The sequence below is a fragment of the Schistocerca americana genome, chromosome 6, assembly GCF_021461395.2.
Source record: "Schistocerca americana isolate TAMUIC-IGC-003095 chromosome 6, iqSchAmer2.1, whole genome shotgun sequence".
In the NCBI taxonomy this organism is placed as follows: Eukaryota; Metazoa; Arthropoda; class Insecta; order Orthoptera; family Acrididae; genus Schistocerca; species Schistocerca americana.
This window is the reverse complement of record NC_060124.1, coordinates 373599085-373623171: the sequence shown is the minus strand read 5'-3', so window position 1 is coordinate 373623171 and position 24087 is coordinate 373599085. Positions and strand designations below refer to the sequence as shown.

The 24087-nt window shown below is 42.6% G+C and overlaps 1 protein-coding gene across 1 annotated transcript in view; it reads right to left on the bottom strand.

Moving 5' to 3' along the window:
• Window positions 1-23095, bottom strand: part of LOC124620154 (probable cytochrome P450 4e1) — a 79980-nt gene extending 56885 nt beyond the window's left edge. The window contains exons 1-3 of the mRNA XM_047146823.1: window positions 23030-23095; window positions 17566-17751; window positions 5092-5256 (exon numbers count right to left, since the gene is read on the bottom strand). Of these exons, the coding sequence (XP_047002779.1) occupies window positions 5092-5256; window positions 17566-17751; window positions 23030-23095 (417 nt within the window). The remainder of the gene's footprint in view (window positions 1-5091; window positions 5257-17565; window positions 17752-23029) is intronic.
• Window positions 23096-24087: the final 992 nt, after the last annotated feature.

Genomic DNA, 24087 nt, shown 5'->3' with positions numbered 1-24087 from the left:
AATCTACAGTTCATAACCAATAGATTGTGGTCAGAGTCCACATCTGCCCTTGAAATTGTCTTACAATTTAAAACCTGGTTCCTAAATATCTGTCTTACCATTATATAATCTATCTGATACCTTCTAGTATCTCCAGCATTCTTCCATGTATACAACCTTCTTTTATGATTCTTGAACCAAGTGTTAGCTATGATTAAGTTATGCTCTGTGCAAAATTCTACCAGACGGCTTCCTCTTTCATTTCTCTCCCCCAGTCCATATTCACCCACTATGTTTCCCTCTCTCCCTTTTCCTACTCTCGAATTACAGTCACCCATGACTATTAAGTTTTCGTCACCCTTCACTACCAGAATAATTTCTTTTATCTTATCATACATTCTAATTTCTTCATCAACTGCAGAGCTAGTTGCCATATAACCTTGAACTACTGTAGTAGGCATGGGCTTCGTGTCTATCTTGGCTACAATTATGCGTTCACTATGCTGCTGTTAGTAGCTTACCCGCACTCCTATTTTTTTATTCATTATTAAACCCACTTCTGCATTACCCCTATTTGATTTTGTATTTATAGCCCTGTATTCGCCTGATCAAAAGTATTGTTCCTCCTGCCACCATACTTCACTAATTCCCACTATATCTAACTTCCACCTATCGATTGCCCTTTTTAAATTTTCTAACCTATCTGCCATATTAAGGGATCTGACATTCCACACTCCGATCCGTAGAACGCCAGTTTCCTTTCTCCTGATAACGACGTCCTCTTGAGTAGTCTCCGCCCTGAGATCCGAATGGGGGACTATATTACCTCCGGAATACACTCCTGGAAATTGAAATAAGAACACCGTGAATTCATTGTCCCAGGAAGGGGAAACTTTATTGACACATTCCTGGGGTCAGATACATCACATGATCACACTGACAGAACCACAGGCACATAGACACAGGCAACAGAGCATGCACAATGTCGGCACTAGTACAGTGTATATCCACCTTTCGCAGCAATGCAGGCTGCTATTCTCCCATGGAGACGATCGTAGACATGCTGGATGTAGTCCTGTGGAACGGCTTGCCATGCCATTTCCACCTGGCGCCTCAGTTGGACCAGCGTTCGTGCTGGACGTGCAGACCGCGTGAGACGACCGTTCATCCAGTCCCAAACATGCTCAATGGGGGACAGATCCGGAGATCTTGCTGGCCAGGGTAGTTGACTTACACCTTCTAGAGCACGTTGGGTGGCACGGGATACATGCGGACGTGCATTGTCCTGTTGGAACAGCAAGTTCCCTTGCCGGTCTAGGAATGGTAGAACGATGGGTTCGATGACGGTTTGGATGTACCGTGTACTATTCAGTGTCCCCTCGACGATCACCAGTGGTGTACGGCCAGTGTAGGAGATCGCTCCCCACACCATGATGCCGGGTGTTGGCCCTGTGTGCCTCGGTCGTATGCAGTCCTGATTGTGGCGCTCACCTGCACGGCGCCAAACACGCATACGACCATCATTGGCACCAAGGCAGAAGCGACTCTCATCGCTGAAGACGACGCGTCTCCATTCGTCCCTCCATTCACGCCTGTCGCGACACCACTGGAGGCGGGCTGCACGATGTTGGGGCGGGAGCGGAAGACGGCCTAACGGTGTGCGGGACCGTAGCCCAGCTTCATGGAGACGGTTGCGAATGGTCCTCGCCGATACCCCAGGAGCAACAGTGTCCCTAATTTGCTGGGAAGTGGCGGTGCGGTCCCCTGCGGCACTGCGTAGGATCCTACGGTCTTGGCGTGCATCCGTGCGTCGCTGCGGTCCGGTCCCAGGTCGACGGGCACGTGCACCTTCCGCCGACCACTGGCGACAACATCGATGTACTGTGGAGACCTCACGCCCCACGTGTTGAGCAATTCGGCGGTACGTCCACCCGGCCTCCTGCATGCCCACTATACGCCCTCGCTCAAAGTCCGTCAACTGCACATACGGTTCACGTCCACGCTGTCGCGGCATGCTAACAGTGTTAAAGACTGCGATGGAGCTCCGTATGCTACGGCAAACTGGCTGACAGTGACGGCGGCGGTGCACAAATGCTGCGCAGCTAGCGCCATTCGACGGCCAACACCGCGGTTCCTGGTGTGTCCGCTGTGCCGTGCGTGTGATCATTGCTTGTACAGCCCTTTCGCAGTGTCCGGAGCAAGTATGGTGGGTCTGACACACCGGTGTCAATGTGTTCTTTTTTCCATTTCCAGGAGTGTATTTTACCCAATAGTACGCCATCATCATTTAACCATACAGTAAAGCTGCATGGCCTCGGGAAAAATTACTGCTGCAGTTTCCCCTTGCTTTCAACCGCCCGCAGTACCAGCACAGCAAGGCCGTGTTGGTTCCTGTTACAAGGCCAGATCAGTCAATCATCCAGACTGTTGCCCCTGCAACTACTGAAAAGGCTGCTGCCCCTCTTCAGGACCCACACGTTTGGCTGGCCTCTCAACAGATACCCCTCCGTTGTGGTTGCACCTACGGTACGGCCATCTGTATCGCTGCGGCACGCAAGCCTCCCCACCAACGGCAAGGTCCATGGTTCATGGGGGTAGGTACTCGGATGCAGACACGTTTTCTGTTGCGACAGGAAGTCTTGCCTCTACAGTTGTCCAGCAAAAGGCCTTTACTCCATGATATCCCGGCAAGTGCTGTCTGTGTGGACACTGTGTAGCTATACAGCTTCTCTGGTAATTCATCGACGACTGTGGGACAGCAGCCGGACTGAAGTACTTGAATAATGGTAACTGAATTGTCGTCTGACTGTTGGTGGGCTTGTTACTGCTGCGAAGATACGAAATCCAGATGATTTCAGCCTGATGCACTCAACTGCACTTGGTGGCGTAACTGGCTTAATAAGGTGTACTGTTCCATTTCAAGACTCTGTTGGTCTTTGTCAGTGTGATTCGTAAGCTGATGACAGATTACACTTGGGGGCTGAAGATGACGCTTTTTGGCGTCGAAACTGGTAGAATGTTTCGAATAAATGACGTCGTATTACAATACAGCAGTCGGTTTCGAGTATCATTCCTCTAGTGCTCTATAACTTGACTGCTTTTCCCCCGGAGCAGGTACTTGTTGGCTAGTGGTGGCAAAGATTGCCATTTCCGTGCAATAGAATTTAAGTAAAGATTTTAAATACTCTCCTGGTATTGTGAACTTTTACTATTTTTAACTAACAGTGCTCTGAGGTTGGGAGGAGGGCAGTAAATCTCTCTTACTAGATGTCACAATATAAAAAATGGGCTATAAGGAAACTGATACGTTGGCACAGCCAAGAAACTGTGTACTCTTGAAAAAATACAGTAAGAACCAAACCCCACACTGGAATGCGAAAGTTTAAACCGAACGTCATTTCGAGGAGTCGTAACGAAAAGTCTTGAGGTCCTCTGGGAAGTGACGATATCTTATCTTGCTAAAAGGCGTTTACGAAGAAGTCTACGCTTTCTCGACATATAGTTCACGATGAAGCAACAATTGTAGAAAGGAACACCGTGAACGAATGAGTAGTTACTGGGAATTAAAACTCATTCCTTGGTTGGGCACAACGAATAAAAAATGTCTTATCTTCCTTCGTTTTCCAATCATTAATGAATGTCTTACAATTTTTGGATCAGAAAAACACAATCAATATTCAGATCTTCCTCCTCTTAGATCTACAAACCTATGAATTTAATCGGTTTACACGTTCTCGAACTCCCCAGAATGGTGTCGAATGGTTTCGAGGGCTTCTGTGGAATGTTGATGGTGCATCAGTCCATTAAGACTGTCTGCTGTACAGATCGAATATTATCGGTAGTGTCATAGATAATAATCTTAGTAATCCACGCAATGCCAAGGTAACGTGGTGTGTGTGTAACTGGCCCTATCGTAACAATCTATATATGATTTCACATATTACCCATGCACCTCAAAGAACGTGACTGAAATTTGCTGGAGACCCATCACGTGCATTTGTACAGGCTCTAACGTGTTTGAGGGGGAACATTCTGCGGCATCTCTGGAAAAGCGTTTGAACAAATCCTTGCAAGTGTATGCTTCACGAATAGATCTTTTTACAGGCACAAGAATTTCTACTAACTTTTGCCTATAGTCATTCGCGAGCTCTGTTTTGAACCAGAATGTAAAATATTTTTTTTGAGTGTGGACTGTGGATCTAGCTGCTCAAGACAGTTTTCGAAAAACATATTAAAACTACTTAAGCACAACACTACCGGTCCGTACCACCTGCACTGAGTCCATAGACTTTTCAGTCTATGCTCGGCAGGTTAAAGTCGCCTCAAATTAATGTAGCATGATATCGGTATTTTCGTGCTGCTGAGCGTATAGTTTCCTTTGATGATACTGAAACTCTCAAGGCGGAATCTGGTGGCCGGTAAAAACATCCGACTATTATCTTCGCGTAGAATGTTACAAACGTCCATATAACTTCACAGTCTGACTCAATTTCAACTTCGATAGTCAGAATTGTTTTGCTTTGCAATGAACGTTCTCCCTCCCGCCGGGTCTGATGTATCTTTTCGATATGTACTCCGTGCTTCATTAACTATTTGGACCTTTCTCCTTCGGGTTTCAACTACATCTCGGTTCCGAAATTAATTTGAGCGTGACAACTGCCCCGGAGGGCAGCAACATCGAGAGCTTTGTTATGAATAGTCCGACAGTTTACTGTTATAAAAACACCACGTGCGCTCTACAGGTACTCTGCTACATGTGTGTAGAGCACCAACAACGTATCAAGTGTAGTCCTACAAGTCTCCATCCCATAACGCAGTTTCAGAAATCTGCAGTCAAGACCGTTGCAAAATCGATGGAGCCGTTGGTTGAGACCCCTCTATTCGGCTCCAAACCAAAGGCCCCGCTTTACTCAGGATAGTAGTCTACAAATTGTGAGCTCTGCTTGTACTCCGCGAGTGAGGAGAGCTGTCTTCATCACTTCCACCAGCCACCCGTACCAACTCTATAACTGTATTCAGATATACGAGGTTCGAGGAAACAAAATGTCTCTAGAAAAATTCGTTCAGTTGGTAAAGTTAAACGAACGGATGCATGTGATGGTTGGAGCATACCTGCAGGACGTTGGAGCTGAAGGCTGGTGCGACGATCTTGCGGTGCGCCTTCCACAGTTCTCCGCTGGCTGTGATCAGGGACTGGCCCATTAAATTGCTGGCTAGTCTGTTGATGTAGCTGTCACGGGAAATCATTGAAGAATTCCCCAGCACGCACGCGATGTCCTGTAGCGAAACACAAAGTCGCCATCCACTTTTGGATATTTTCGTTTATCCATAAATTTTAGAACAAAAACGAAAGATATTAGCCCGGCAGTGGTGTATAGTGATATGATACACCCCTTCTGATGATTTTCTGTAGTTAGTTACCAGACTCCATATCATACTGCTTTGTAGTTCGATATAGCTGCTACGGAATGTCAATACAGCGGTACAAGAGAATTTTTGTAACATTAGTTGAGAACAAGGTTTCGTGAGATGCTGTTGAAACAAGTTCGAGCATGATGGGGTATGTGAAACCCCAACACACCATTGTAGTCCCATAAGAAGAGAGAATCAAGGTAGCTATTTCATTGCAGTTTTGTGCTTTTTTTGCATGTGATATTGTGTTTGATCACACAACTAATAGTAAATATTGTTATACATGGACTGTTATAGGCCAGAAGGGGGCATAGTACAAGCGTTGGTTGAACATGATGAGGGGGCAGCAGATTCCGCTGGTGGAGATGAGGAGGATGCTGTTATTAACTGTGGTCACAACACACCATCAGAGCAGGAAGCAGAAAAAAAACGATGAAGATAAGGTCAAAGGTAGTTATAATCTTGGGAAAGATGGAACGAGTAAATGGAAAAAAGGATTTCCACGACGTAATGTTAGAAAAAGGCTGCACAATATTATTACTCGTCTTCCAGGCCTCGTTGATGATAACAAAAAATGTTATACCATTAGAACGTTTCAACCTCGTTATATATCCAAATATTTTTGTCTAAAGTGTTTTTTTACGAATAAGCGCCTGGAGACTCAGAGAAAAAAGTATTCACAAAACAACGTACTAAAGCTGTAACGAAGCATGAAATGATGGCAGTGGGCTTCTGTATTTAGCATGAATCTACAGGGCAAGTAGTCTGAAACTGAAAGATCTTCGGGCATCTGATGGAACTGGGCTACAGACTTACTGTCTACTACATCTCTCCAAATATTCACATTATTCTTGGCCTGTCCTCGTTTTTATGACCAAGATATTTGAACAGCCAGGAAGGAAGTATAAGCATTGCCTCCAGTTAGAGAGTAATTGTAAGAAGCTATTCTCTGTCAGTGAATATATTACTTTGGCTGAGAAATTAGAACCTGTTACACAATATTTCTAACTGGTTGACTAATACTAACAAACAGTATTTAATTTCGTTGTTGTCACTACATGTTAATAACATAAAAAGATATTAATCCCTAGTAATAACTTACAATTGATTAAATAACTAACTTCAGTGTTAAATTAGTCGAAATATGTAGAAAATTAGATGATATACAGAACACCTCACACATCATTAGCTTTAGAATTCCATGCCAAACAAGTACCGGATTAATAGTGTTTCATGCGGGAAGTATGACTGTATGGCAAAAATAATCATGAAACAATTATCATCCACCAGAAATAAAATTACAAAAATTGTTCAAGGAATTGAACGGTCAGATACGAAATGGCAACAAAAGAATGTTTTCATCAACACAAGAATCTTACTGATAATACATATTGGATGTGGCAAGATGTTTCTGAAACTGTATTCCGCAATTGCATCGTTCTAAGGTATATAATAATTAAATTTATTAAGAATTATATATTAAATATCTTACAGAAAAGGTATATGTGGTGTCACCGCCAGACACCACACTTGCTAGGTGGTAGCCCTTAAATCGGCCGCGGTCCGTTAGTATACGTCGGACCCGTGTGTCGCCACTATCAGTGATTGCAGACCGAGCGCCGCCACACGGCAGGTCTAGTCGAGAGAGACTCCCTAGCACTCGCCCCAGTGGTACAGCCGACTTTGCTAGCGATGGTTCACTGTCTACATACGCTCTCATTTGCAAAGACGACAGTTTAGCATAGCCTTCAGCTACGTCATTTGCTACGACCTAGCAAGGCGCCATATTTCAGTAATTAGAATGGATTCTGAAACAGATAATATTGTGAATCATGTACCGTCAAGAGCGACGTTCATCATTGATGGATTAAAGTTAAGTATCAAACTAATTACATCCTCTTTCTGATTTCTAATTCCTTGTCATGTTCCAGACCACACGTCAGTATAGTTCTTCCATCGTCACGCCAGCCTGCGTGAGCTAAAACGCGTGCATTTCGGCATCCACTCGTAACACGGTGTTGGCTCTTCTGCTAACACAAAGGTATACAATGACACACGTTTGTTTAAATGCATTTCAAAACATGCGGTAAAAAATTTTCGGATATTTGCTAGTAGCAACATTCACAATTTCTATATTAGTACAAACGTAATGTTCGTTTCTTCAAAATCTCAAATCTCCGAAAGTTCTTCACAGATTGCTTTGAAAGTTTGACGCAACGTTGATTTCTAATATGGGGGATATTGGGACCCAGTTCTGTAATATATGTATACAGAGTGAATCACCTAAGGATTGCACCTCAAATATTGTGGAAATGTGCTACAGATGTGGAGTTTTCAAAGAATGGGTTGGTCAGGGGCTCTTATTGTTAGCCGATAAACAGACTGTAATAATAGTTAGGTGTACTTTTGTGCAAACACACCCTATTCCAAATGCAACAATACTTATTGACATTAACAGCTTAACAGAGTAAATTAGAATGTCAGTGGTGTTTGTTGTGGCATTAGTGCGAGTCGTTTGTGCGATACCGTATTTTGAAAAGTTTCCACTCCATCACTTATCTGTGCCATTCAATCAGGGTAGTTGATAGGTACGACGTTATGTTTCCTACCAGTGTGCTTGTGTGTGCCTTCAGTGCATCGCGACTTGCTAGCAAGTTAGTGTGTAATAGTCCAAGCAGTACGTCGTGAATGGGCCTTGGGTTTTAGCAATGCAGAAAATGCCGACATGCTCGAGCTGTAGGGTGTAGGAAGAAAGTAGTACGTTGTTAGGTGTATGCGACAAGATACCCCAATAGACGTCAACCGTCGCGACAATTATTTATCAACCCATTCAACCAGTTACGCGATAATAGTTTTGTGACACCTAGACAACGTAACACAAGGAAATAAGTGAGGACACAAGTGGGGGAAATTAACGTTATTGCTGCTGTGGCAGTTGATCCGCACGATAGCTTCCACTTGATCCCACGAGGAAGTAGAATGGGTCACGCAAGTCACCTACAGGTTCTCCTTCGACTTAGATTCTATTCATATCACATCTCTCTCCAGCAAGAGCTGCATCGAAATTATTATGAGAATCGTGTTAACATCTGTACATGGGCATTAAGGCAGTATACTCCCATTCTCCGTATTTGACGAGCATAGACTCTTTTCTACGGGGAAAGCGGGGGGACGCTGTCTACAGGCACATACCAACTACACCCGACGATATGCAGCGACATATTACTGCATCTTTACTCGGACATCTCCGTTGAAAAGCCAGCACATGTGCGGCAGTTGTTGCATACCATATTGAAAGCGTGTATTGCCGTTGCCGGTGCTCATTTTTAACACACCTTGTGCTGGTCAGTAGTGTCTTTACTAATGAGTATCCACAAAACTAATTTACACACGTATTTTGTTGTTCAGTGTACGCTACCACGCGTATTTTACAAATGTCGATGTGGGAACTTTTAAAAACACGATATCTCGTAAGCGACTCACACTAGAAGTCAGCAAAAAACGTCACTGACGTTCTAATTTGGCGCAATATTTGCGGTGCAAGTTATAAGTTATTCGCCATGTATTTTAATTCATATCCTGTAAAGAAGAAACATTATAACCAAAGTCCCAAAGTCTACCTTTCCGATTTACTTTAAATTTGTAAGAAACATTTAGACACGTATAGTGAAACATCGTCAAGAAACAGGAAAGTTTCATTTGTGGCTTATTGGTTTATCGCGTTCACCGCGATGTCACCAAACACGGATGTGACCATCATGTTGCTGTAAACAGAACCTGGATTCATCCCAAAAAATGACGTTTTGCCATTCGTGCACCCAGGTTCGTCGTTGAGTAAACTATTGCAGGCGCCCCTGACTGTGATGCATCGTCAAGGGTAACCGCAACCATGGTCTCCGAGCTGATAGTTCATGCTGCTGCAAACGTCGTCTAACTGTTCGTGCAGATGGTTGTTGTCTTGCAAACGTCCCCACCTGTTGACTCAGGGATCGAGACGTGGCTGCACGATCCGTTACAGCCATGCGGATAAGGTGCCTGTCATCTCGACTGCTAGTGATACGAGGCCGTTGGGATCCAGCACAGCGTTCCGTATTACCCTCCTGAACCCACCGATTCCATATTCTGCTAACAGTCATTCGATCTCGACAATCGCGAGCAGCAATGTCGCGATAAGTTAAACCGCAATCGCGGCAGGCTACAATCCGACTTTCATCAAAGTCGGAAGCGTGATGGTACGCATTTCTCCTCCTTTCACGAGGCATCACAACGTTTTACTAGGCACCGCCGGTCAACTGCTGTTAGTGTATGAGAGATCGGTTGGGAACTTTCCTCATGTCAGCACGTTGTAGGTGTTTCCACCGGCGCCAACCTTGTGTAAATGCTCTGAAAAGCTAATCATTTGCATGTCACAGAATCTTCTTCCTGTCGGTTAAATTTCGCGTCTGCAACACGTCATCTTCGTGGTGTAGCAATTTTAATGGCCAGTAGTGTAGTAAGCAATAACAGCTAACTTTAGTTTTAACTGTCGTAAACATATAAAAATAGCTTGTCGGGAGCCATTTTAGGTCAGACTGTGGTGAGATTGAGAGGAGAAAGTCCTATGTCCTGCAAAACGAGGAAATGTACAGCAGACAAGGTAGCATAAATTTCAAGTCAGAAAGAGTACCGGATTTTATCGAAATTTTGTTTGTGGGAGTTTGTTTGATAATCCAGGGACTGTACTGAATGATTATTTGGACAGAGTGTGTAATTGTTATTATGAACTGTGTCAAACTTCTATCATACTTGCTGTGAGCCAGATTAGGCTGTGAGCAGTATTAATTAGTGAGGGCGTAGTGTTTGTACCTATTTGAAATTTGGATCTGAAACACAGTGTCACAAGAGTACAATTATGTGGTTGCGTTAAATATTTATCCACCACAATTAAATTTTTGTGTACAGATACTTCAGTGTAAGGTCATTGCACATGAAGAAGCACATTATAGGTCATCAGTCGAGTGTAGTATGTGGTTGTCGGTTTGTCTGTGCATAATTTAAGTAAATTAGACTCGAACTGGCGATAAATAATGGTTCATTCAACATCTAAGAGTGTTTGAAATGCTACAAAGTGTTTGAACTGCAAATCTGGTGTAGACTATATTATTGACACTAGCCTATTTTCTACCTCTCATTTCTCAGCCAGATTGGATGGAGGTGCAGCTATCGAGAGAATATTTGATCGGGTAAATACAGATATGCTACAAGGTGCGTGTGTTTAGTCAGTAAAACAAACGAAAATTGGCTAGTAGATGATAAATGCTGAAATGACAAATACTCATGCACTCAATAGCACTTTGGATGGCCATCTAAACCACCCGATATTTGAAATTATATGGGACTAATTCGAACAGTGAGTGAAATATATGTCAATATCCATAAAATATTGTTGACCGCCATTTACACAGCTTATTCAGTACGAGCACCAGAGACGTCGACGAGATGCAGCATCCTTAATAGGATGTGATGAACAATATTTTTTTTCAATTGATGGTGGAAAGATATAGCAACCAGTGATAAATATATTGAACAGAGAGTCTAGGCTGCAAAATACGCTTCATTATTTTATATTTTTTCAATAACGTATTCCGCCTTGTTTAAGGTATGTGCAGATTGGCTGGCACAAAAGATACGTTCATGCAAATCTCTCAACTGGCAAACACCGTTGTCAATATTTTCAGCACATTGCGTGGTGTCTTGAGGGAAAATAATGTTGAGTACTCGGGAAACCACGTTCAAAATGCATAAAACAGACAAGTGCAACTGCCTACTAAGGTCTTTTGTGCATTTTAAAACGTGACTTCCAATGCACTCAACACTATTTTGTATCAGGACATCACGTAAATTGCTTAAAACATTGATGACGGTTTTTCCCTGCTTAGACATTTGTATGGGTGCCAGCCTGTATGTTCAGCACCCGTATATATGAAGATACCTTTGTAAGAGGTCCATGGCTAAGGGATTTATTGCTAGCGCACTCGAGCGGATGTAACTTCGATGGATTGCGCACGCGCTGCCTGCGATATGTAAGCTACCATAGAATCGCAGACCAGAGAGCAGTGTCGGCAGCAGCAGCAGCAGCAGCAGTAGTAGTAGTAGTGGTAGTAGTAGTAGCTCACAGTCGGGCGGTTGGGTCAGGCTGCTCGTAGAGACCAGTTGTCGAGTTGTATAGCTCACAAAGAGCACTTGTGTCCTGGAGTACGGAGAATGCAGTCCAGTAGTGGTGTTTTTTAGCTCGAGAATAGCAGTAGAGTTATGGAATTACCAAGGCCATTCGTGAGGAATGATGGTGGTGCCTGAGCGATGTAGTATAAGGTAAAAGCAAAATATTATTGTTCTTTATTGCCCCGCGCATACGTAAATTACCACAACTGATTTTTGTACTATTGTTATATCAAAGTCCCAAGTAAATGTTTTCAAAAATCTTTGAATAATAATCTTTATAAGAAAGATAAAAAAAATGTAAGAAATTTATTGCTAGCGCACTCGAGCAGATGTAACTTCGATGAACTGCACACGCGCTGCCTGCGATCCTATTGTACCTTAATTATCGCAGGCAGCGCGTGAACAATCCATCAAAGTTACATCTGCTCGAGTGCGCAACGAATAAATTCTTTAATCATGGACCTCTTATACCTTAAACAAGAAAAAATGCATTACTGGCAAAACATAAAATAATAAAGGCTATTTTGGGGCCAAGCCGGTTTATCTATTCAAAAATGATCAATAGTTGCCCGCAGCAGTTCCGATGGAATCTGAGCAACATGTTCCTGTATACTGTAGTTCAGAGCAGGTATAGGCCGAACGTGTTACTGGTAAAAGCATTCTTTTAGGTATCTCCAGAGCCGAGTCGCATGGATTCAGGTAAGTCTTGTAGGCTACGCGCCTGAAAAACTCTGGAAATAACACGTTCATGAAAGATTGCCGTAAGCAGACCTTTCACCCGGAGAGCAACATGAGGTGCTGCCCCAACTTCCACAAAGTGGTTCCACACAAGTGAACTCTTCCAAAGCAGGAATCACGTACTGTATAAGGAGATCTCAATAACGCTTAGACGTCACTATGCACATGCCAGGCCCTCTGGGAGTATTTTCTTCAAAAAAGAACGGATCGAGAATAGAGATGCTTATGAATTAAGCATTCATAAACTATGAATGTCATTACTTTTCGTGCACAATGTTCAGATTAACAGTACCCCAAATTCGGCAGTTCTCATGTTCACTCACGTTATGTCTTGTCAAATGACCGTGAGGATGCCCTAACGTCATAAAAACAGTGTATAGCGCCATAATTGCAGCGATGGACACAATTGGAACTGATCGGTTCAGAATTTACTGCAAAATGTGCCTCCATAGAATATTGCCCTGCCACACCAACGTCACGCGTGTTTTGGAAAGTTATTACTATCGTATTTAAACCATTTAACCCTTTTAATGAAGACGGGCCTCCGCTCAGGGCTTTCAGACGCCGATACTCCCTCAATGTAACACTGTCATTGCAGTCGTTCACATAAAACTGTTTCACGAACAGCGCATCGGTCTCTCTTCTCAATGGCCACGCTGTTCACTCACTTAACGGCTTAAATGACAGCGCGGATGTCATAACGTCACAAAAACATTGCACAGCACCGGAATTTCACCGATGAACACAATTGGAACTTATCGGTCCCACATTAACGCATTAGCATGTCTACGAAGTTTCGCTGTCACGCGATAATTACAGCCCATACTGGACCTTCGTGGGCAACTATTTTAATTATAAGTACCCGATACATAACGTAAACACGAGAGGAAAATGTCAGTCACTGCCGGGAGACACTGATCTAGTATTGAGTAATACCGACTCTAGCGATGACAACGATCTCATATCGGCAAGGAGTCAAAAAGTTTCTTCTTGTCAGTCACATTCTGCCGAAGTCAGTCGCTGGCGACAAGCGGAAAAATGCTCCTGTCGGAGCACAGGAGAGGTGAATATGTTTCTATTTGAAAGACCCTGACAGGTAAATGGGTAACCAGCTACCTCAATCCTCATGTCGCTTTCCTCACCAAAAATATCTTGGCATGCGAATATATTCGCACTCTTTTGACGGACAGTATTCTAAATCGTTTTACCCAGTCTCTGATTGCAGCTACGCATTCATACTCAGCACCTCACTGGCTCTTTTCGTCTGTACATGTCTCACACTGTTTCCGTTTTCTGCCATTCATTTATAGAACATCGCACATCCACGGTCCCCAATCTCTCTTATACTTTCTCTTTTGTCATTCTTTCCCACTGTCACTGTCTCCATCGTCCCTCGGTAGCTCAAAAATGCTGGAAGGTTCAGCTTATTTTTGCCTCTATAAACACGAGTTTAAAATTTATATAAAAAATGCGCCGTCCCTTATACCGTCGAGTTAAAGTTCGCCTGTCTGGGAATGCCAGACCCCTCCAGGCCTATAGGCCTATATGGCCTCTACTCATATGTATTTTTTAGTTTCACTGTCTGCTCTATCTTTGGCGCCCACTGCAATTCCCTTTATCCATTTCTCTTTCTCCTACACTACTACTCTCTCCTTCCCATCACTACGTCCTCCCTTCTATCCCACTAGCACTGCCTCCTCTCTCTTCCTCCGTCACTGTTACTCTTTTTCAACAAAAACCGTAGATATGTTCGCATCCCTTAATTTTTACAGAGGAAAGCGGAATGAGGATTGAGGTCTTTGGTTCCCCCAGTCTTAAAGAAGAGCATTTTTTTTTTCGTGATCCAACAAGAATATGTTTCCGCTGGTTACTTCTTTCCCCTGCTACACAAGGTGTGCTGCTCGCTTGCAGCAAATTCTATAGGTCAGTTAAGTTTTGACAATTCAGTTATATACTTCGACATATTTATATATTTCGACACATATAAACAACAAATAAGTGTGTGAAATACATAAGATTAACATGAAATCGTTCACTTTACATTTTTTCTGGATGCTTTGCCCTCCGATAGCAATTCGTTGAAAAATACCGGATTTTGACTTACCTTAAAAGAGTAAAACTGTTATAACAAAGATTTTACTGAATGTAAAGACTTTTCATTTTACGTAATTTTAACAATCATTGTAAGTTATTTTCAGTCTTGTTGAGATCTTTTACAGCTCATTTTTGTCACTTGCAGTACCACTTTGGGCATATATGTATAGGAATAAAGCGCCCATTGTAATGAGACGGTTCGTCATAAAGCCTTGTTGGTGAAAAAATGCAACCTAAAAACTTTTGACCTCGGAACATCTGCAATGGCTCTAAACCCTTTCCATGTGTTCTTTACGTCATTGAATATTTTAGGTGCGTATGTACAGTAACTTTGAATCTCTGGCTCTCCGCATGCGATAATGATATCGAAAAAATTTTCGAAGTTCCCGAAGAATGTAATCTTAGGAGAACATAGTAAAAGTTTTGTCTTTACGCTACGAATACAAATTGTAGAAGTGGCCTTCCTCGCAGTTGGTAATTTTCGTCGTAAAAATCATGGTTTTCTGGTTTTTTTCAGGAACAACCCACGAACAAGTGATGCTTCTATAAGCCGCCTAGGATCCATCATAAATTACACCTAATGCAAAAGAAGAAACAGATTTACTTTATTTTTGTCTGCCTTTAAGGAGGTGTATAATGTTTAAATTTTGACCCTGTATTGGTACACAAATACTCTCTAGGCCAAGGGCTGCCAAAAACACCTGACATGTCTGATCAACAGAGTACTGTGTATGACCCCTAAAAAACACGTTTTCGCACGTGGCTTTTTGTAATAAAATGGATCCGTGTACAGCGCAACGCGGACTGATTCATCGAAGTTCCATCTGCTCGAGTGCGCTGGCAAGAAATTTCTTAGTCACGGACCTCTTACAATTTTTTTTTTATCTTTATGTGAAAGATTATTATTGAAAGATTTTTGAAAACATTTACTTGAGACTTTGATATAACAATAGTACAAAAATCAGTTGTGGTAATTTACGTATGCGCGGGACAATAAAGAACAGTAATATTTTGCTTTTACCTTATACTACATCGCTCAGGCACCACCATCGTTCTCCACGAATGGCCTTGGTAATTCCATAACTCTACTGCTACTGTCAAGCTACAAAACACCACTACTGGACTACATTCTCCGTATTCCAGGACACAAGTGCTCTTTGAGAGCTATACAACTCGACAACTGGTCTCTACGAGCAGCCTGACCCAACCGCCCGACTGTGAGCTACTACTACTACTACTACTACTACTACTGCTGCCGACACTGGTCTCTGGTCTGCGATTCTATTATAGCTTAAATATCGCAGGCATCTCGTGAGCAATCCATCGAAGTTACATCCGCTCGAGTGCGTTAGCAATAAATCCTTTAGTCATGGACCTCTTACAAAGGTATCTTCATGTATACTGGCATAACGGGTGCTGAGCATATAGGCTGGCACACATACAAATGTCTTAGCAGGAAAAAACTGTCATCAATGTTTTAAACAAATTACGTGATGTCCTGATACAAAATAGTGTTGAGTGCATTGGAAGTCACGTTTTAAAATGCACAAAAGACCTTAGCAGGCCGTTGCACTTGTCTGTTTTATGCATTTTGAACGTGGTTTCCCGAGTACTCAACATTATTTTCCCTCAAGAGACCACGCAATGTGCTTAAAATATTGACAACGGTGTTTGCCAGTTAAGAGATTTGCATGAACGTATCTTTTGTGCCAGCCAATCTGCAGATACCTTAAACAAGGCGGAATACGTTATTGGAAAAATATAAAATTATGAAGCGTATTTTGCAGCCTAGACTCTCTGTTCAATATATTTATCACTGGTTGCTATATATTTCCACCATCAATTGAAAAAAAAATATTGTTCATAACATCCTATTAATGATGCTGCATCTCGTCGACGTCTCTGGTGCTCGTACTGAATAAGCTTTATAAATGGCGGTCAACAATAAAATCAAGATTAGGCCTTTCTCACTTGTTTGATCTTTTTACCCATGTCCCATTCTTAATCCATTACAAATGGAAACATTTATGTACGTACTTTATTGAATTCATAGCGACAGATTTCCATCTGGTGACCAAAACTGGGACTGTTTTATTTCAGCGTAAATCAGTTCCGTTCAAAATGGTTCTAATGGTGCTGAGTACTATGGGACTTGACATCTGAGGTCATCAGTCCCCTACACTTGGAACTACTTAAACCAACTAACCTAAGGACATCACAAACATCCATGCCCAAGACAGGATTAGAACCTGCGACCATAGCAACAGCGCGGTTCCGGACTGAAGCGCCTGGAATCGCTCGCCCACAGCGGCCGGCTTCAGTTCCGTATTATCGCAATAGCCTATGTACCAAGTTTCGCTGCCATATGACAATAACAAAAAAGTATGTGAAATCTTATGGGACTTAGCTGCTAAGGTCATCAGTCCCTAGACAATAACAGTCCACATTGGATCTCTGTGCATAACTGCACTTAAATTATAATCACCCCATAGATTAGTAGAAAAGCACAGTAAAGAATCCACCACCTTTCTCAAAAATGGTTCAAATGGCTCTGAGCACTATGGGACTTAACATCTGAGGTCATCAGTCCCATAGAACTTTGAACTACTTAAACCTAATTAACCTAAACCGAGCGAGGTGGCGCAGTGGTTAGCACACTGGACTCGCATTCGGGAGGACGACGGTTCAATCCCGCGTCCGGCCCTCCTGATTTAGGTTTTCCGTGATTTCCCTAAATCGCTCCAGGCAAATGCCGGGATGGTTCCTTTCAAAGGGCACGGCCGACTTCCTTCCCCATCCGCCCCTAATCCGATGAGACCGATGACCTCGCTGTCTGGTCTCCTCCCCCAAAAACCAACCAACCTAATTAACCTAAGGACATCACACACATCAATGCCCGAGGCGGGATTCGAACCTGCGATCGTAGCGGTCTCGCGGTTCCTGACTGTAGCGCCTAGAACCGCTCGGCCACCCTGGCCGGCCCACCTTTCTCGGACAAGAGTTGTTGACTACCACATACTTCGTGATATCCGGGTGAAATATTGACAGAATAACACACATTTGTCGTCGAGAAAAGGAATTTGGCCCAATCGAGCATTAAGATCTTTCGGTGAGGCCCACAGTTCCAGCGACTACGCTTACCTGAGGGTCAGTGACGACGATGTAGAGTTTGGAGCCGATCCAGATACGGATGGTGGGTCCGTATTGCTCTATGAGCGCCAGCACCGTCTGGAAGGCGCGCTGGGGATTCCTGCAGAAGAGCGGCGCGTTGCCCACCAGAGGCCATGGTTCGGGCCCCGGGATGCGCGCCGCCAGCTGCCGCAGCCGCTGCCGCCCCCACCACCATCGCCACAGCGGCCAGAACAGCGCCGCCAGCACCACAAGCACCGGCCATCCCGCCCATTGCACCTGCTGTGACGTCATCTTCAGCACCTGCTACTCCAGTCTCGTGCAGAGCACACAGACACAAGTGCAAGTCCCGTGCAGACGGCTTCTCGGCTGCGTCGAGATCTACTCACTCCACCATACCCTTCTGTAGTATGACTTGCTGCAGCTTGTTGACAGTGGTATCAATGCGGTTAACCTTCAGTTACCTTCTAACCTAATGTTCCACCAGTCAAGAACAACAAACTGAATTAAAGACGTCGGAACTAGCAACCTCTCGTAAATCTTTGTCATGCGATGCTACAGACGTCATCTGCCTGATTTACCGAGACATACTTTACACAGATATGAAATTAAGAATTTACATACACAAAAGTAGCAGTAGTCGTTAACTGCACATTTGATAACCAGGTGACATTAGACACGAATGAAATGCGGTATTCATTTACTCACAAGTAACTGAATCACGGCCACGAAGTTTTATATAAGGATATCTAACATGAAATATAAAATAAAGAAGAGCTTGAACATTGTATTCTACCTTCTAGTCTTACCAACAAAGGCTCAGTGCTGATAATCTTAGGAGCTTGGCGTGGTCACTGACTACGTAGCTAGTTATCTAGTTCCTAATCTCTAGTTAAACTACCTTTTGTATCTCGATAGGTGTTATTTTACGTCTTTACAGAGCCTCTCTCACTCGTTGCTTCTTTCTCATACGCAGTGACAAATTCGTCGTTTCATACTGATCACAAATATTTCCTAAATTTCATTGAAATTGGCAATTCAATGCCTCACCTAAAATATTGGAATAACTTCTTAGTTTTAAATTAGTCGTTCTTTTAAAGCTCCCCGGAATAACTTTAATGAGAAACTGTGGTTGCATTATATGGTGGCATTAAAATCACTGTGCCATAAATTCAATTGCAGAAAGTTTTCTTTCTGCTCAATCACACTACAAAATTTACCTGCGACTGGTAGGTACAGCCTTGTACCAAAAGCTACTCCAACAACGATAGCTTGCTGTTGACTGCACCGTCTAGTATTTTCTGCCACACTATTTCAAGCTTCTTACATATCGCCTCCAGAAGACAACTCCTGCTTACCGACACGCTGAAGCAGATTTTCCACTCTACATTCATCGGTGGCATTACCTCTACATAGGAAGCTATCTCAGTCACAAAAGGTCAAAGTTTTTGTAGTTGTCACGGAATTGAAATAGTAGCCAGCAGAGCAGGTATATAACACTACACTTGTGCACAGATTGGGGGAATCCTCCAATAAATTGCTTACTGATAACTCAGAAAGTGCAATGAGGGTCTCCTACAGGGTCAAGGATTCCTTTTCGTGGTTTCAACTGTAAGAGTAAATTCACAAGATCTCTAACCAAATTTTATATTTTATGAATAACAATACATCAGCTTGATGGAAGCTTCCTGAGAAAATTAGGTCTCCTTCGAATCGTTCATCAGACAATGTTTACATTTGTAATCATAGTTGCAACCTGTTTACCTCGAAATGTGAAAGAACTGCCTAGGTTGTTTCTAGACGCACTTATTAATCTTGCATTCAAGTACAGGTACTATAAAACACGAGATCAGTGGAAATATCACTTGTGTTTTTCACTGGAAACCGTCTCTTAGACCAAGCGGAAAAGCGTGGAAAACACGATATAACTGGAGTACAAAAACAGTACAAGTATATTCATTGAAAATAAATGTGTGACTGAAAAACAGACGCACACGTCCAGCACCTCGTGAGAATAGTGAATACGAACTCTGAATGGTGTGATGGCTCCTGCGATCTGTGAAGCGAACGATTAGGTGTTACACACTCCTCAGCTATCTTGATCATCAGATACGAAATATTTTCCAATCAGCTATTACACTTCATATTAATAGCTGAATGCTCACTGCGAAGTACGGTACAGATAATCACCGTTTACAAAAAAGAAGCAAGAGATCTGCTAGTGATCCTAAGTGAACGCTATTTGAGCACACGTTATTCTGACGTTATGTTCACACTGAAAGATTCTCCACTTCCCTAGCTTCCATATATATACGCTCGCGAGAGAGTCGGTGTTCCGGGATGCTTCCCACGCATCTTGCTGACGCGAAAGGATCAATTAATCTGTTCCAAGAAAACAGAAGCAAGGTGTAATCTGGAACTCCCTAATGAGACTGATGACATACTGCTTACGTGGCAGGCGCGATATACCTGTCTAATTACAGATAAATGCAGGGTTACCCACTTCGGAAATAACTGTATACGGAGATTCCGTCTTCCAATGGAGTAACAAATATGGCTCCCTTTACATGACGAAATAAGAAAAGGATAACAGAAGTACTGCACACCACGTTCTCGAGTAACCATTTGACCTGGCGCACAACACCACTACTAAGATTTCCAAAATGTCTCAGTAGAAATCTTTCTAATTAAATGAATCCAAACATAGATTTTAAATTTTAATTGGCCGTGTAATCCCCTCTGGGACGTACAAGCTTATTATCTATCCATGCATATTATAAAAATGGATGTATGTACGTGTGTGTATGTACGTGCGTACATGTGCGTGTACATATGTCCGACAACTCCTTCTAAACCACTCCACGGATTCCAACCAAACACAGTACACATATCTCTTAACGTGATGCAACTTTCGCTGTGGGATAGGAACCAGCAACCTACCATAGTTCAGGAAATATGTCATACACACTGAGGTGCGGGAAAACGGTCGCATCATGCGTGATGTTGAAATTTATTACTTCTTTCCCATTAACTCTATTCGTAACACGTTTGGTAGACAATTTCCACGCATGCCCGCTGAATGTATCTACAGAAATATATCATTGTAGGACACATAGCTCAAGAAATATAAAGACTGAGGTGCGAGAGAAAAGTGCCGCATCACGAACGAAGTTGTCTGGTAGCATTTTTTACAGCTTTCAACTACGAAGTGCAAACGGTTGTGGGCGAAAACAATAGCCGTCTACAGATCTATGAAGATGCGTTTCCATGAAGAGTTTTACAAAATCTCGTTACAAACACGCGAAGCAGCTGCGCCCAGCGTTCAGATACTTTCCGGGATACTACACTTGTACATTTGCACGTGACGCATATTTCTTTGCACGATTCTTTCATAATTTGAAAGGTGTATTCATGAATACATGGAAATGAAATTTTTTAAATGTTACACTACATAGTCACCTTTTGTTTTCGTTTCTAATAGAAAATTGGCAAAATGAATAACAGGGTAATGCGTGGTTGGTCAGCTGATACTGTCATATTAATACAAGTCGTTGTTTAACATTGTTATCAAATTTCTGGAAAAGTACTTGACCGATTTACTCTATAAACATTGGTCGAATATGAATTCAGACGCACATAGGTGATGTATGTTTTTAATATGTATAATATATAAATATGTATACATGTCTAATAAATAAAGGGGAAACCTTGTTAACAAAAATCACAAAGTTCCGTTGATCAGTTTACTTCTGAGTTTCACATGTTTAACAAACATTCGGACGAACGTAGGCAAACTATTAGTGTCCACAAAAATGATTCTAACATTTTCTGAGGATACAATATGCATCAGAGAACGAAAAAAGGTTTCTATACACATTGATCGTAAGCCGCGTATCTTCGGAATTGTCACCTGCTTGTGTTTAAGGAGAATATCTTAAACACCGAACACTTCGGGAGGAGACAATTGAGGAAACAGCTTGCATACTAGTCGTTTATGCAGAACAATGCGTTTGCACTGGTATCAAGCACGCACCCAGCATGTAAGGGATCCGTGATACCACGAACATAGATGTTAGTATCCGACACCCAGGTCGATAGCAGACAGGAGTCGATTGTCGAGCACTGCAAGAGGCAGTGAGACTAGTGTCGAGTGTGCAGTAGTACTGGAGAGACGAGCAAGAATGGTGGTCGAGTGAGTAGTAAACGGTAAATTCACTGGAGTATGACAAATGAGCGCGTCCCCCTGATCATCGTGGGGTAGACCCTCATCGATACCGATTCACGAGTGATATGAAACAAAGTGACAAGTGCCGAATAACGTGTTTCGCGTCAATTGCGTCGGCCAGAAACAACCATGGCTTGTAATGAGGATTGTTGTAAATGTTAACCATCATCATTGTGTGTGACAAAGTACTTAAAATCGGCAACTAATAAAAGATATAACCGTAATTAGAGGTGTAAGGCGAAGGTAGCAACTGCCTCAGAATTTGTGTGTTAGTAGAAAATACATACCAGTTTGTACATCGCAAACTTTATGGTCTTTAATAATAGACAAACTTTCAATCATTAACTATTCCGTCTCAGAACAGCCGCACTCGGTTGAAATACCCCCGAAACCACAGCAGAAATACCGATGACCTTTCATCCATTAAGCACACGGTCATATAAATATAATAATTAACTGTTTGGTGGCTTCGGTAAATCACACAAAACCCAATAGAGGACCATAACGTGGGTGTTTCATCTCGGCTCCCGTGCCAAGGTCAGTGCAATCTTCGGATCCGAACAATGGTTTATTAAGCACAATTTTTGGTTTCAGTAGAAAGACATTGCAATTATTGGACGATTTTAGTGCAAGAGTAATCCGGTATTGTCGTTACGTGATTAAAATTATAGTATTCAAACTAGAAACTGTGTAACATAACATTTATGGTGAAATTAAAAATCGCGGGAATGAAGCACATTATTTAGACAATACAGTACAAAAGTCACTGAGATAAGTAAACAATTTGTTTTTACGATTTTAAGTTACAAAAGCAGTGTTAATAAACAATGTATTGACGTATGGACACGAAAACCTGCGTGAATTACTGTAAAATTCATATTTAAAGAAAAGGCACATATGTACATAATCTCGAGTGAACCAGCCAAAATTCCGTAACGAAAGTATCAGGAGCATGTTCTCAAGTGACTTTGTATCAGAAATTATCTTTTGCACGGTGTAAATCGCTTAATTTGATGTGGACCCATAAACTGTTCCTCGTTTGCGAGTGTTGACTGTGGCGTAATTGTTGGATGACGTCACCCAGACTGTGAGCGGCTAGCCAAAGCAGTTGAAGAAGTGAAGCAGTTCCACACGCTGCAATAGCAAGGATTTGCATAGTGGAGGTGTACTACACTGACCGGTGACTACAGCGGAGCCAAGTGGCTGAAGTAGAATCAACGACGACGCGGAGCTCGGCATCTAGTGGCGAACCCCCGAAGTGTACGACGTCTGCGCCACATACCCACCGATCAGCGAAATACGTGATAGCAGCTCCATCCCGTTGCCAACCACCGAACTACAAGACTGCGTCAGCGAGATTCGTCGCGGACGTAAGCAGTCCACACGGCACCACACCAACTGCAACGACGCTTTGCCTGACAGCCGTCGTGCCGGAGGAGCCAACGCCAACACGACCAGTAACGCGACTTCAAACGTCGAAACATCGCGACTTTGACGAGCGTCGAGGGGTGAGTGGGGACGATTTGCTGGCGCGAGACTAATTAGTATTGCACTATCTTCAGAGCGCAGAAGGAGCTTCAAATTAAGTTTGTCAATTGCAGAAAATATAAAACCAAAACTTTTTAACATTTCTTTGCGAATTTGCTCTGAAGCATGGTATGCTAATATGCGTGTGTTTTCATACTGTACAGCACAGAATAGTGTCTCATTTGCATTATTTATCGTAAATTACATGTTTATATGTCTTTTAAGGTGTGTGTATGTTTGTTTTAAATGCAGTCATTGATGTTTGATCTGAGTAGGTTTCTGTAATTTATGGTGTTCAATGGACAGGTCTGTTTTGTCAACATGGATTAACCTAATACAGTGAAGTATTGTTCATTTTTTAGCTAATTAGTGAGTGTTTGGGTTAGTAGGAGATTATTTTATTTTTCTTGTCAGTGCATAGTGCATAGTTGAAAATGGATCCTGAATTGAAAGAAATGGTTGTGGAGGAGGTAGTTAGAAAAATGGAGATAGGGCAGGAGGACAAGGATGAGTCAGGAATCGGTGGTAGTGGAATGTCAATGGATAGCCCATTGGGTCATTCAACCAGTTACCCTGAGACACCTGTAAAACCAATTAGAAAGGAACTGAGTCTAGAGGATGGAGAATCACAGATGCTCCAAGGAATCAACAAGCATATAGAAGAGATACCCAAAGGAAATGATGAAATGAAGAAAGGAAATGAAGAGATGAGGAAAGGAAACGAATAAATAAAGGAAATGAAGAAATCAAGAAAGAAAACAGTGTAGCAGAGATGTCCCAAG